The sequence below is a fragment of the Chelon labrosus genome (assembly GCF_963514085.1).
Source record: "Chelon labrosus genome assembly, chromosome: 22".
NCBI classification, from domain to species: Eukaryota; Metazoa; Chordata; class Actinopteri; order Mugiliformes; family Mugilidae; genus Chelon; species Chelon labrosus.
In genome coordinates, this window is record NC_140355.1 from 2,301,153 (window position 1) to 2,313,859 (window position 12,707).

Sequence of the window (12,707 nt, forward strand, 5' to 3'; positions counted from 1 at the left end):
TTATAAACTTTGGCAGAAAAAAATGAGGAAGACTACTGGAAGACTATATAACTTATACTTTCAACGGGAGCTTTGGCAGTGGTTACTAATCTAGTCATTTTAAAAGCTAAACTGAATTGTGTTAAATGGATATGAGATAATTTACTAATTTGAAATATAAATGGTTTGATGAGGAAACGAACACCACTCCACAACGACCTCTATTGGGCAATCTGGGTTATTGTTCAAGAATGTCCAGGAATTGTCCAATCACAGCTTGGATTCTGGGTCATGTGACTTTGCAGCCGAGTAGACGAGGGACAAAACTGCTACAACAATATGGAGGTTCCTCCGTGTGGCTTCAATCCGGAGAGATACTGGACTGACGATAAAGAGAGGGCGCTCATAGCGTTTTTCTCCAGTAAGTCCAACACTGTACAGTAACCAATTTGCATTCTATATTTAAACTGTTTTACAAGTTGCCGGTCCGTTGTGCCGATGTGTTGTCGGATAATGCAACATTTATAGGCAACCGTTGCTCGAAGAGACCGACGGCTGCTAGCAATGAGCAATAGAGATAGATGACAGCAATGGCGACTAGCAACTGAAGCCAAGTTAGCTGTTGTTGTCCTACAACACAGTAGAAACATCTTGTCAGTTTGTTTTTGTGTTTTATGAACTTTTCACCTGCGCCTCCGGACCTAGGGAGCTCAAATAAATGAAGTTTAATGGCTTACCAATTAATGACGGGGACAGACGTGGAAAATACACATTTACCGAGTTTTTCAGCCCAGCGTTAGCAAGAAATGACGACTACTGTGTCCATTTTAAATACTATAGACAAATACCTAGACTGCATCAGACTCCTGATCGATTTTTCTGAGTTTTATGTTTGTATTTAGTGGTTGTCACGTCATTGTTTTTTGTGGTCATTTTTATTTGACCATTAAATCAGGTTGTCTTAGGAACGATGGCACACCTGGGGACACGTGACCCCTCTTGTTGCTACTGATTGTCCAAGTAGGAAGATCTTTCCAAATCACTCACTGTGCGTACTACATGGCCTAAAACAGCCAGTGAACCATAACACGGGACAGAAAACAGTGAGACATGATGACATTGGGCTACACCATAACCGTTCACTTTACAAGCCTATATACACAAGCCTATTTCCCACTTCATTAGGTACACTAGGGAAAACAAATATCACAGTCCTGCACTAAATCTTAGATCGTGGATGTTCTGGTCTTTGTTTCAAATAACCGAGAGAGCTGTTGATTCAACTGTGTTTTTATTCAGGAGGCAGTGATTTGTAGTGCTATTGAATTGTATTGCGTTGTACTGACAGGTTTCTATTATTTTGTCAACCCCATTTTAGGCTTAGTCAAACACAGAAACAGTTTAATTAAGTTTAATTCAGTCCAGTTAAACATCACCACAAACTACATCCTCCATAATGATCATACAGTTGAATTACCACCCTTCTCACGCTGTTTCAACATAAATTGATCATTAGATCAGTACGAAGGGAGATTTAATGCAGGACTGTTATAATAGAATGCATTTATTTTCATTCATTTTCATATACCTTATGTTCTGGTAAGTGAGTCTATTTGTAGAGAGCTCGTCTGTTGCAGTGAGCAGGAAAATGTCTGTCTGAACTTGTGGTGTGATAATTGAAGAGTAGTCTCATCTTGTGTTGACTATTATCAGTCACAGGCCAGAACTTGTGGTTTAAACTTCTGAAGCAGTAGGCACACAATGCTTTTAAGGATTTTATACAGTAACCAACATTTAAAATATCTTTTCAGCAGACATGACATTTTGAGTATCTTGTCATCTCCCAGAGCACAGTTGTCTGTGGAACCACAAGTCAGAGGGCTACAAGAACCGACAGCTTCGATGGAAAACCCTGGAGCGCCTGAGATTCCTTCTGTCATCCCACCCCCCTCCTGTTCCTTTCACAGGTGAGGTTCTGGTCAGATCCAGTGATATCTGTAGCCACATTTTCACCAAGTCACCAGATATTTTAGTTTGATAGACTAATGTCTGGGAACTCCCCAGAGACCTACAGGTTCCTTCAGGGGTTTAAGCTGTAATGTGAAGCCTTGTAAAGCTTGGGTAATAAGTCAGCTGATGTATGAGTAAGCTATTGTACTATATGCTACATGCAACTTCTTTTCCCCCGATTATACTTTGCATTAACATCTGACCTGGGCAATCTGATCGAAGGTGTTCCAGCTTTAAGTATGCGTGCTCTCACCTGGCATTAAAATGTGTCTCCATGTGCTTTTCCAGCCAGCTCCTCAGGTCTGATCTCAGATTCACACTCTGTATATAAATAAATTCTCATTTGGGGTGCAGCAGAATATTTTAACAGCAGCTGTTCTGCTGTTTCAGAACCAAGAACGGCACTGTTAAGTTATTATATATTGATCTCCACCCTGACATAAGTTGTTTTCAGCACCTACACAAAACTCTCTGGAACCCTGGAGCCTAGAAAGCTGTCTTTTTTCAGGTTCATACACACTGTCTACTCAGATGTATTCTCTACTTTCTGTGCTGCAGTGATGTCAGTGAAACTTTTAACCGACATTTATTATCTTCAACTCCAACACGAGCCACTCGGTTCCATTCCCCACTGTGGGAAGTACAGAGCGAAACTCAACACACCTGGCCAGTCACTGCCTAGTGTTTCGGTGGCGTAATTACATAACAATATGACACACCAGTGCTTTCAACAGCGTAACCCCTTACGCCTTAGCTACGCACAACCGAACAAATGTTGCACAGACCACCTCCAAATGTGGTCAGAGATCAGATCTCTCAAATGCGTCCTCAAATGTGTCCTCTGTGTGTTCACACCTGAACTTTATGCCGGCCACTTGTGATCGGATTCCCCAGTACAGATGTTAAGGTCTGAACAAGGCCTTTCATAGAAACCAGGTCAAAGCTACATTGTTTGTGGTAGAAAAAAGTAATATTATATGCTTTTCTGTTTTCTCTCCAGTGGAAGACATCAAGAACAAGTTCAAAAACCTCCGTACCACTTTTCAGCGTCAGTACAAAATGGTTAAAGCGAGCAAGGCGTGTAATTCGGACGATGTGTTCGTGCCACAGTGGAAGCACTACCAGCAACTGATGTTTCTACAGGGCTGCTGGGACCAGGATGACGGCACCGACGACCCGCCGCTCTCTCCGCTGATGGTTCCACAGGAGGAGAGCCAGCCTGTCCTCACCTCCCCAGGGCTGATCATATCCTTCCTCCCCACCACATCCACCCCCTCCACCTCCGTCCCCACCTCCTCTTGTGTCTCTTCTAACGTTGTGATTAAATGTTTCTGGACTGAGGAAAGAGAGCGAGCACTGATATCTTTCTACTCAGGTATTAGGTCAAATCTAATGATAGCTTGGATTCTGAAGTGTTTCATAAGTGACGGAAGTTCCTGTTTTGTGTTGTTGCGGACAGAGCACGGCTGCCTGTGGAACAAGAAGTCTGAAAACCACAACAACCGTCAGCTCAGACAAAGGCTGCTGGAGAATCTGAGGAGCCAGCTGTCTGACCACTCTGTGTCTTTCTCAGGTAGAGATCACACCATAATGGGGATATTTTTGCACGTCTTTGCAATATGTCTTCACAGATATAATTAAATATGCATATTTATTCTTGTACACATGCATTTAAAATGGGCTCACCAGAAAATAAAAAAATATATTTTGAAGCAGCTAAAAGGCAGAAGCAGGTGTTCCCTATAATCAGGCAGTTTTTCAAGAGCTAAAAGAAAAAGTAAATGCTGGTTTCGTCCTTTGAACAGAAACGCAGACTGACATAAACCCTTCAGTCGTCCGCTAACATGCTGACCAGTCTAATATTCACTCCCTCCACCTACAGAGAAAATATATGTAGCTCTTAGTTGCTAGTTTTTCCCCTCTGAGAGATTGTTGAAAGTGACCCCTTTGTTGCTGTTTTGCAGTTGACGACATAAAGTGCAAGTTCAAGAACCTTCGGACCGTTTTTAACCGCGAATACAAGGCAGTCCAGGCTAGCAGGGGCTCCGACAAACTCTACGTGTCCAAATGGAAACACTACCAGCAGCTGCTCTTCCTCTGCGAGTCCTGCGATGAAGATGAGATCCAGGAAGACCTGCAGATATTGATGCCACAAGAAGACAAGGATCTGGAACAAGGAAACCAGATTCATTCCTCTAACCTGAACAGCTTCTCATCCATCTCCACTCAAACCAACAACAGCTCTGCTCTCTTGAGCACCAGCCAGAGCGATACCAAAACCAACACCAGTGCTGCATACCAAATCTTCCTCTCTGCAACTCCGGATATGCTCACTCTGCCCAGTCAAACGGCCGTTTGCACACTCCCAGCCTCTCCTTCCAGTTCACTGCAAGACACAAAACCACCCGCAAATCCCTCCCCTGCAACTTTCTCTTCAGCTAGTTCAGTTCAGGCCGACAGCAGACTGAGCACAGACTCCCGCTGCCTCTGGAGCGAGGCCAAAGTTCAGCAGCTCATATCATTTTACTCTGGTACGTGGCTTCATTAGTGATAAATGTTGAATTTGTTAAATGTGGGGCAAACCAGATTGGACTAACATTTACCTCAGATTCAAAATGTGATCAGTGACAGGTGTTGCTGATTTGCGAGGAGTTTGCCCATGCACATCAGATTTTTATTTGTTTGCCTGTTGTGTGTCCTTGTAGAGTAGTATGTGGACATGAAGTGGAGATCAGGTAGCCGTGAGCAAAAACTATCTGCATAATAAATTTAAACTTGGATCCTGGAGACTAGGACTTTCAACTAAAAGCACATGTCACTGCTGTCCCTAGGTGTAGCATATGTGTATACAGTGCACTTGTGTGGATGTCTGCATTTGTTGTGTTTCTTTCTCTTTCATTCAGATATTATCTTTAATTTGTCACCAGTCTGTAGATATACATGTATGGCCTGAATGGAATAGTGGAAACCCAGCTTTAATTCAGTTCAATCAGTTCAGTTTTCTGTACAAAGCGTCAATAACTATACAGACTGTCCAAGATGCTTTACAGAATCTAGCCTAAAACCTCCAAAACAAGCACTAAGGTGACAGTGGCAAGAAAAAACTCTTTTACTGGAAAAAAAAATACATAAGCACAGGTCATATGGGGGATCCATCTGCTTGAGGCCGGTCAGGTAGAGATAGATTTAATGGATAGGAGTCTTTCAGACCACCTCCTCTGGACAGGCACAAGCACAAGTGCCTTATTTGTTGACCAATACTTTAGCAGTTAATCAGTTTGCTGCTAGCACTCTATACACATAGAGTTCCACAGTTCATTTTAGTATGTAACCAATGTAAAGTAACATGCAACATTGTTTTCATAACTGTTCTTGTCTTTGTATCAATGTGTGAACTAAAGGGTTTTCCCTTTGTTCCAGATCACAGCTGTTTGTGGAACCACAAGTCAGAGGGCTACAGGAACCGTCTGCTGAGACAGAGCCTGTTGGAGACGCTGAGCAGCCTCCTGTCACACAATGAACCTGTCTCATTCACAGGTGACGCTGTTTGTGTTTCAGTTCACTCACAACGTTTGATCTCTAGGGAACTATTCCATAAATCTCATATGTGACATATTTTAACTGATTCTGTTTTTCCTATTCTACAGTGGAAGACATAAAGACAAAGTTCAGGAACTTGCGAACCATATTCCAACGTGAGCACAAGGCAGTGAGCTCCAACAAAACGTGTGGTTCAGAGGACTTTTACCTTCCAAAGTGGAAACACTACCGCGAGCTGATGTTCCTCTGCGACTCCTGTGACGAGGACGAGCCCGAAGAGCTTCACTTCCAAGAGCCGCAGGAGTCACGCCTCCGCCAACTGGACAGCCGAGCCCCTTCCTCCTCCCTGCACTATCCTGCTGTTAACCAAACTCCTAGAGTGACTATCACAACACGAAGCCTCGAAGCCCCACCCTCACCGACTCCCCCAGACTCCCAACGCTCTTCCCCCCCCTCGTCCCCCTCCCCCTCCACATCCTCCTCTCACACAGACAGCAGACTGGTGGGGCGCAAACGAGCAGGCCACCGGGCGACGGCCACCACCAGCGAGGTGATGGACTTCATGAGGACGTTCTGTCAAAACCAAACTGTGTCACCTCATGCAGGGTTCCTGAAGTACGTGGAGGAGTGTTTGAATGAGACACCACCGGACAAAGTGAAGAAACTGAAGAAGAAAATAATTGAGACCATCCACAGCATGTCGGAGGATGTTTAGTGTTTTGGAGTCAGTGTCATGACTCCAGCCAACGTCAGATAACAGCTGTTACAACATTACTGTCATCTAATGCACTGTCAGGATTCACATCCGGCTGCTAGGTTTGTGAGTGCCAGTTTTAATGGGGATGATTCAAGAAAGTTGGTAGTCTACAAATGAAGTTCCACACTTCTTTCAAATTCAATACAAGTTACATGTTGTTACTGCAAATTGTCTCCAGTACCTGGTATCTACACATTGGGCTGCTTCTCATGGGTAAAGCCTATACAGTAGTAGGTAAAGATGGACAAGCTGTGAAAATAAGTTACAGATAAAAGTCTTCAGCCAAGCTAGCTGCCCTGTGAGCCTATAACTCTCAACCAAACAGCTCACCAGGCTCTAGGGCTCAATGTATAAAATACACGACTTGTGCCATCCAGGTGTAGCGCTAGACCAGAGACCAAATCGTTGTTACAATGGCACGCCCATTATGCAGATTTCACAATGAGCAGGCATTCAGGTGCTTAAGAGAGTTCACATAGGGCGCTTATGGAGAGATTTGGTTTTTGTGTTAACTGATGAGTTGAAAAGTGACTTGTAATGGATAGAAGCTGAGCTTTTTTTCCAGCATTCCAGGTGCTAATTGGATCAAATACAAAATACAGCTGCTGGTGAGGTTTTATCTTTTTTTTTATGATAGCATCAGTAACAAAACAAATTGTCTCAAGCCACATTACAGAACCAAGCTTGAAACCTTCAGAGCAAACACTAAGGTTGAAGGTGGCAAGGACCCCCCCCCCCCCCTTTTAACAGGAAGAAACCTTGAGAAGAACCCAGCTCATATGTGGGGACCCATCTGGTTGAGGCCAGCAGGGTATAGTGCAGGGGTGGCCAACCAGTCAGAGGCTAAGAGCCACAATTTTTACTGTGTTACTGCATAGAGCCAGATTTACTGTAAATGTCACATCAACATGATAATGACAAAAACTGACTCCCACAGAAGTAAGGCCACTGTGTTCGTCTTCATATTTTCATTTTGCTGTGCATTTCTTCCCTGCCAACGGTTCTTCCCGCCAAGTCATTTGCGCCAGATGCACGTACCGTAAAAAAACACAAAATTCGACATGAACGTAACAGCCGCATGAAACCGGGCAAAGAGCCGCATGCGGCTCTGGAGCCGTGGGTTGGCCAGTCCTGGTATAGTCTAAGCAGAGGTACTTGCCAGGCAATGTGACGAGTCTCTCTGACCCTACAAGGGCAAGAGCTGGCTCAAGAGTATGTTTGTCTATCCAGCCAGCAGGAGGCGACTGCATAGAGACGGGCATATCTGGTATTTTTGCTGTATTGACGGTACTCACCAAATTCCATCTAAAAACCTTTCTGTAAACTTTGATTCATTTTTCCACTATGCGATGCAGACATAACTGAGATGGTGGCTTCCCCTTAAAGTTCTCATTTGTTCTTATTAGTAATGGCATGTTTGTATACTAAAATATATACATTTTACAGAAAGCTACTAATTAGAACACTGACTTGCCAAAGCTTGCATCTTAATGCAAACAATAGCATATCAGTCATTAAGATTAGAGGCATCCTGTCATGAACCGAAGTGTTTCACAAAGAAGACTTCTTTTTTTTTTTTTGTAACCAAAGGAATGCTCAACGTACAGCTTTATCCCACCGTGTTGTTTGAATATGACACTGATGAGGTTCATTGTTACATAGCACTGCCACCATTTAGAATTGTTGACACGTATTCTGGTTGATGTATCAGTAATATACAGTAATTCGGCCTTTGATGAAGGTGTCAATTTAAGAAATGCTTGGTAGAACATTTTTCTCTGCAGACTTGACTTGTCACAGCAGGGAAAGAACAGGTGTATTAAGACGGGCTTTCTCTACAGAGACGAGGCAAATGTCTGCCAAAAAACAAATTTATTTAATTTACCTTTTCAACGTGTCAGAGCATTAGCACATTGCCATTGTCGTAATGTGTCTTCACTATTTAACATGCCGATTATAATTGAGTACTGTAACGTGGCATTTCTTTTTTCAGTTTTTTGAAATTTTGTCACATTTTGACCAGTGATTTTCACATTTTTCAAGTGTAAAAATGTTTATAAAGTTGTAGGAAGTCGTCTTAAAAAATTATTCTGTGGTATAAATCATTTAGGTTTTGGTTAAATTAAAATCTTTTGATGCAGCAAAGGTCAGTTTTACTACTATAATAGCTATAAGAAGCTACATATGATTCTTTTAATTGCACTTTTATACAAGAATGACTTCTATCTTTTTTTGTTGTTTGGTGTTTGCACATGTTAAGTTTAAACAAGAGTGCCTTATCAGAATCACAACAGCCGTGGACTTACTGTATTGTACATCTGTCGATAAATGTATGTGATAAACTGTAAGTTTAGTCCCTTTAATTCTGTTCAAATCTGCACACACTCAACACTGCTTTCACTTGGGTTAGTTTTCTGATGTTAATGAAAAAAAATGTGTAGATGCGTCATAATTTCGATAGCCTGTCAGCTAAAGCACAATACAAAAATACTTCCATTTTTAAAAGTCACAGTTGGACAAATGGGAAACGTGTAAATCCGGAATATCCGGACCATCCACCTAGCTGTGGATAAAATGTGTCCTCTGTATAAACAGAGCTAATTTGAACCATCTTTGGGAGCAATTTGCTGTAATGCCCTTGTGTTCCGCTAGATGGCGACCTCTAACCACACTGCATTCTCTGCTGTCTCCTTAGCCCTGGACTTCAAAGAAGAACAATGCTTTTTACGGCTGTCCCAAATCTCTATGTCCAAGAAACTTAAGAAACTAAAGCTTTATGGCCAACTATGCTTTTTGTTCTTGGGTTTTATACTGACCAGATGCTGTGCCTTCAGTTGCCTCCTATTCAACCAAGTGCCTCATATCACCTGAACCTTTTTCATTCAGTTTCCCATCCATGAGCCACAACACCCATCCAAGGAAGTACATCTTATCTGCCTGGGGAATCAAGGACTGCTGCGGCTATCGATATTAACCCCCAGTGACCTCTGTTAGCTGATACACTTGATGACACGTCCATCCGACCACATTCCCAAGTGCTGACACAGCCCGGTGAACCTGAAAGATGTTGCTTCACTGGAATTCACTGCTTTTTTCTGTGTAATTTTGAATTATCTGTGGGGTGGGTTCACCTCTACCACTGATCCCTTTACGTAAGAAAAAAACAAAAAAAAACCACTTTAATGAAGACAGTGCTTCAGCAGATGACATCTCTCTCTGAAGAGTTTAGGTAAAGATTTGGGCGTGGTATGCTGGTAGCACGTAATGCAGCCTAGAGCCTACAGGGCTAGATCTGGTAAGCTCGCCTCTTTCTAACTCACCACTCACATTCTTTTGTTGCCTCATTTGAAAACATTTACCAGACTTTAATAAGACAATAAACTTTATAACTTTTGTTAAGTGCACTGCCATATCTGTAAACAGACTAGTTTCAAGTGCAGTTTCACTGTCTGCTTTGACCTTTGTAGGCTTGGATTGATCATGTCTGATACTACAGGAAACCTTCTGAAGTTTTGTGGAGTCCATGATGTGACGGGTCCGAACTACCCAGTACTAGGCTGGTGGTTTTAATTTTGTTGCCTAGAAAGATGCCAAACCATGTCATCATTTTCGGTGAGGATCAGCTCTGGGTTTTGCTAGTGGCCAGTATAAACCTTCAATCTGATTCAATCAGTAGGAGTGTCAGTCGGCCCACTAATGGACTGAAAGCACGTACTGTATGTCGTCTGATTACTTCCTGGTTAAAAGAACCACTGGAGTGTAAACAGAATCAGTGCAGGACATCTTTGTACTGTTAACAGTGACGTGTTCACTTCCCTGTGCATGTACTGGAGGCGTATTTGACTAGCGCTGCAATCACTTATCTGAGTGAGCTGTAATTTCCATCTGTACTCAGGGATTAAAATACTATTTCCTGGAATAGCTCAGCAGCTAACGGGTGGGTTTCAATGACATATGATACTAATGGTGCACAGAGGATCAATACTACTGACTTATGAGAATCCCCTAACTTTTCATCAGTTGGGCCACCACCAGGTCAGAGTTTTCTCTTATGTGAAACAGTTGACCAGTGGTGCCACCATGTGCTCAGAATGTTTGGTTTCCGACTTAGTGTCATTGTTAGCCCTGCGATGGACTGGAGGCCTGTCCAGGGTGTACACCGCCACTCACCCGATGACAGCTGGGATAGGCTGCGACCCTTCACAGGACAAGCGGTTACAGAAAATGAATGAATGAATGAAACTACTGTAATCCCATCAGCCTCAGCTGTACAAAGTATTCAGTGTTGATCTGCTAATATTAGCATGCTAACACTAAGATGAACTAAACTAGTGGTCATGCTGGCATGCTAATGTTATAATTTATCCAATCATTCTGCTCAAAAAGTGAAGTGTCCATTTGGTATTTGTTCAAATGCTCTGGTGGATAAACCAGACTTTGACTGGATTTGTTATTCCAAACTACCACAATGGCCAACAAGTGGCAAGACTTAAGGATTTTGATGGTGGTCGACTCTTAGTCTTGTTTCATTCTTCACACAACTACTTCTGTCAGGTTTCAGATATACTGTACATCCCAGAGCAATGTTGTGAAGGCTGTTATGAAGAGGCTGAATACGTCCACTGTTATCCCCTTTTACACAATTTGAGATTTTTTCTCCTGATTTTTGCAGGAACCTGGAGGCCGCAGGGTGCAGGCATGTGGTCAGGTGTCACTTTGCGTGAACCAGCTCATTTGAAGCATAATGAAGCTTCTGCCCGTAAGGCCCTGCCCGCCACACATGAGCCTGGCCATCAAACGGCTGATGTCAACTCTGGCTGTCAGTTTATTGTGAACCGTGTAAACAATTTGATCCACCAGGAAGTTTAATCTGGTTTCGATCCAGTAATCTGGTCCCTGTGTGAATGGAAACGGCATCAGAAGGGGCCGCTCCAGAGTTCAGCTCTGCTGTGGAGGATTGGATTAGACTCATCAGCGCACACACACACAGGAAACACTCTGCTTCCAGTCCTGTGCTCCTCTTTTATCCACAGCTTTTCTCTTTTTTATTTTTATTTTTTTAATTCTCTCCCCTCTATGAGACTTTCTCTCATTTCTTTCTCTCTGATTATTACTTGCCTTCTGTGTTCTCTTTCTGTCTTCCTTCTTTCCTCGCCTATCTCTCCTGCCCACCCCTCTCTGTCTCGCTCTACCTCACTCCACCTCTCTCTGTGTCTCTCTCTTTTCTCTTCGCTCATTGAGTCGCAGTAAATCCCATTGTGATGCTAAACTGATTTTCGGAAGAGAGAGAGAGAGAGAGAGAGAGAGAGAGAGAGAGAGAGAGAGAGAGAGAGAGAGAGAGAGAGGTTTGGATTTCTGTGGAACAGGCTAATGCCGATCTGACCTTCGTCCATCTTGAACTTTAATCACTTTCCTCTCTTAGTAAACTTTTTAACACTCTCTCCGGGCTCCTGCGTCTAGTGTTGTTTGAGTGCGTCCGCCGGAGGATCCGCCGCTCTCTGCGCTCCAGGAATGCACTTTGCAGGAAACGCAACTCAGCGCCCGGACACCTCCTGCTTTCTTTACCCATAACGAGGAGTTCTAAATGAATGAGGGCAATGCGTTCGTGAAGGGGAGACTGTTTTCTTCACACCGGTTCCCCCCTCAGTCCGCCGGGCCGCAGCCGGGCTGAGGTCAGAGGAGCCCGGGGTGAGCGCTCCCCCTGGCCGGGCATGGAGAGCGGTGGCCGGGCGGGGCTCCAGCCGGCGGCGGGCGGAGAACAAGGAGGTTGCTGGGTGCTGGTGGAGGCCCTGCTGCAGGGAGGAGCACCGTGGGGCTTCACCCTCCAGGGCGGCCTGGAGCATGGAGAGCCGCTCATCATCTCCAAGGTGGGAAGAGTGACAGTGTTTCTGTGTCATTTATAAAATATGGTGCACATTTGATCAGCACTATGGCACCTGTGGGACCTGTGGAGTCATTTTATATTAATCAATGAATGTTTATTAAAGCTGTTCAATAAGATCAGTAGCAGAAATATTCCTTTATATTTTAAATCAAGATATCTACTAGTAGGCTGAAGGGAATCTATAATTAACTTGGTTGCTAATTAACCAACTTAAGTATAGTCAATAAAAAGGTGCTACAATAGCCTACCAAAGGGCATTGTTGGCACTGATAGCACTCTTATGACCAACACCAAAATGGCCATTTACTGCATTGGGTGTTCTCTTTCACTTTTAGAATAACGCTTCCATAAATATACAGATATTCAGATCAGAGTTTGGGGCAAGTTCCAAATAAAAAAATAAAAAAATAAACAGGGTCATAATGCAGCCAAGGTTCCACTCTTACTATTTGTTTAAATGTTTGTCGTCTCCAACCCAAACTAGAATTTTCTCAGCCTTGCAGTTAAGGCCCCGAGCAAAAGCAAATTCTAAATCAA

The 12,707-nt window shown here is 43.4% G+C and overlaps 1 protein-coding gene across 1 annotated transcript; it reads left to right on the forward strand.

The window, feature by feature from the left end:
* Window positions 1-49: 49 nt before the first annotated feature.
* On the forward strand, window positions 50-9,407 carry LOC311507542 (uncharacterized protein). The gene is made up of 6 exons (XM_084571913.1): window positions 50-400; window positions 1,827-1,946; window positions 2,990-3,562; window positions 3,954-4,520; window positions 5,410-5,526; window positions 5,637-9,407. Exons 1-6 carry the CDS (start codon window positions 319-321, stop codon window positions 6,242-6,244), a joined length of 2,067 nt encoding a protein of 688 aa, XP_084428039.1. The 5' UTR covers window positions 50-318; the 3' UTR covers window positions 6,245-9,407.
* The last annotated feature ends 3,300 nt before the right edge of the window (window positions 9,408-12,707 follow it).

Bases quoted from the DNA above. Each gene is read 5' to 3' on its own strand.
- LOC311507542 (XM_084571913.1), top strand. From the start codon at position 319: ATGGAGGTTCCTCCGTGTGGCTTCAATCCGGAGAGATACTGGACTGAC. The intron at 401-1,826 runs GTAAGTCCAACA...GTCATCTCCCAG, and splicing joins GCTCATAGCGTTTTTCTCCA to AGCACAGTTGTCTGTGGAAC. The intron at 5,527-5,636 runs GTGACGCTGTTT...CCTATTCTACAG, and splicing joins TGAACCTGTCTCATTCACAG to TGGAAGACATAAAGACAAAG.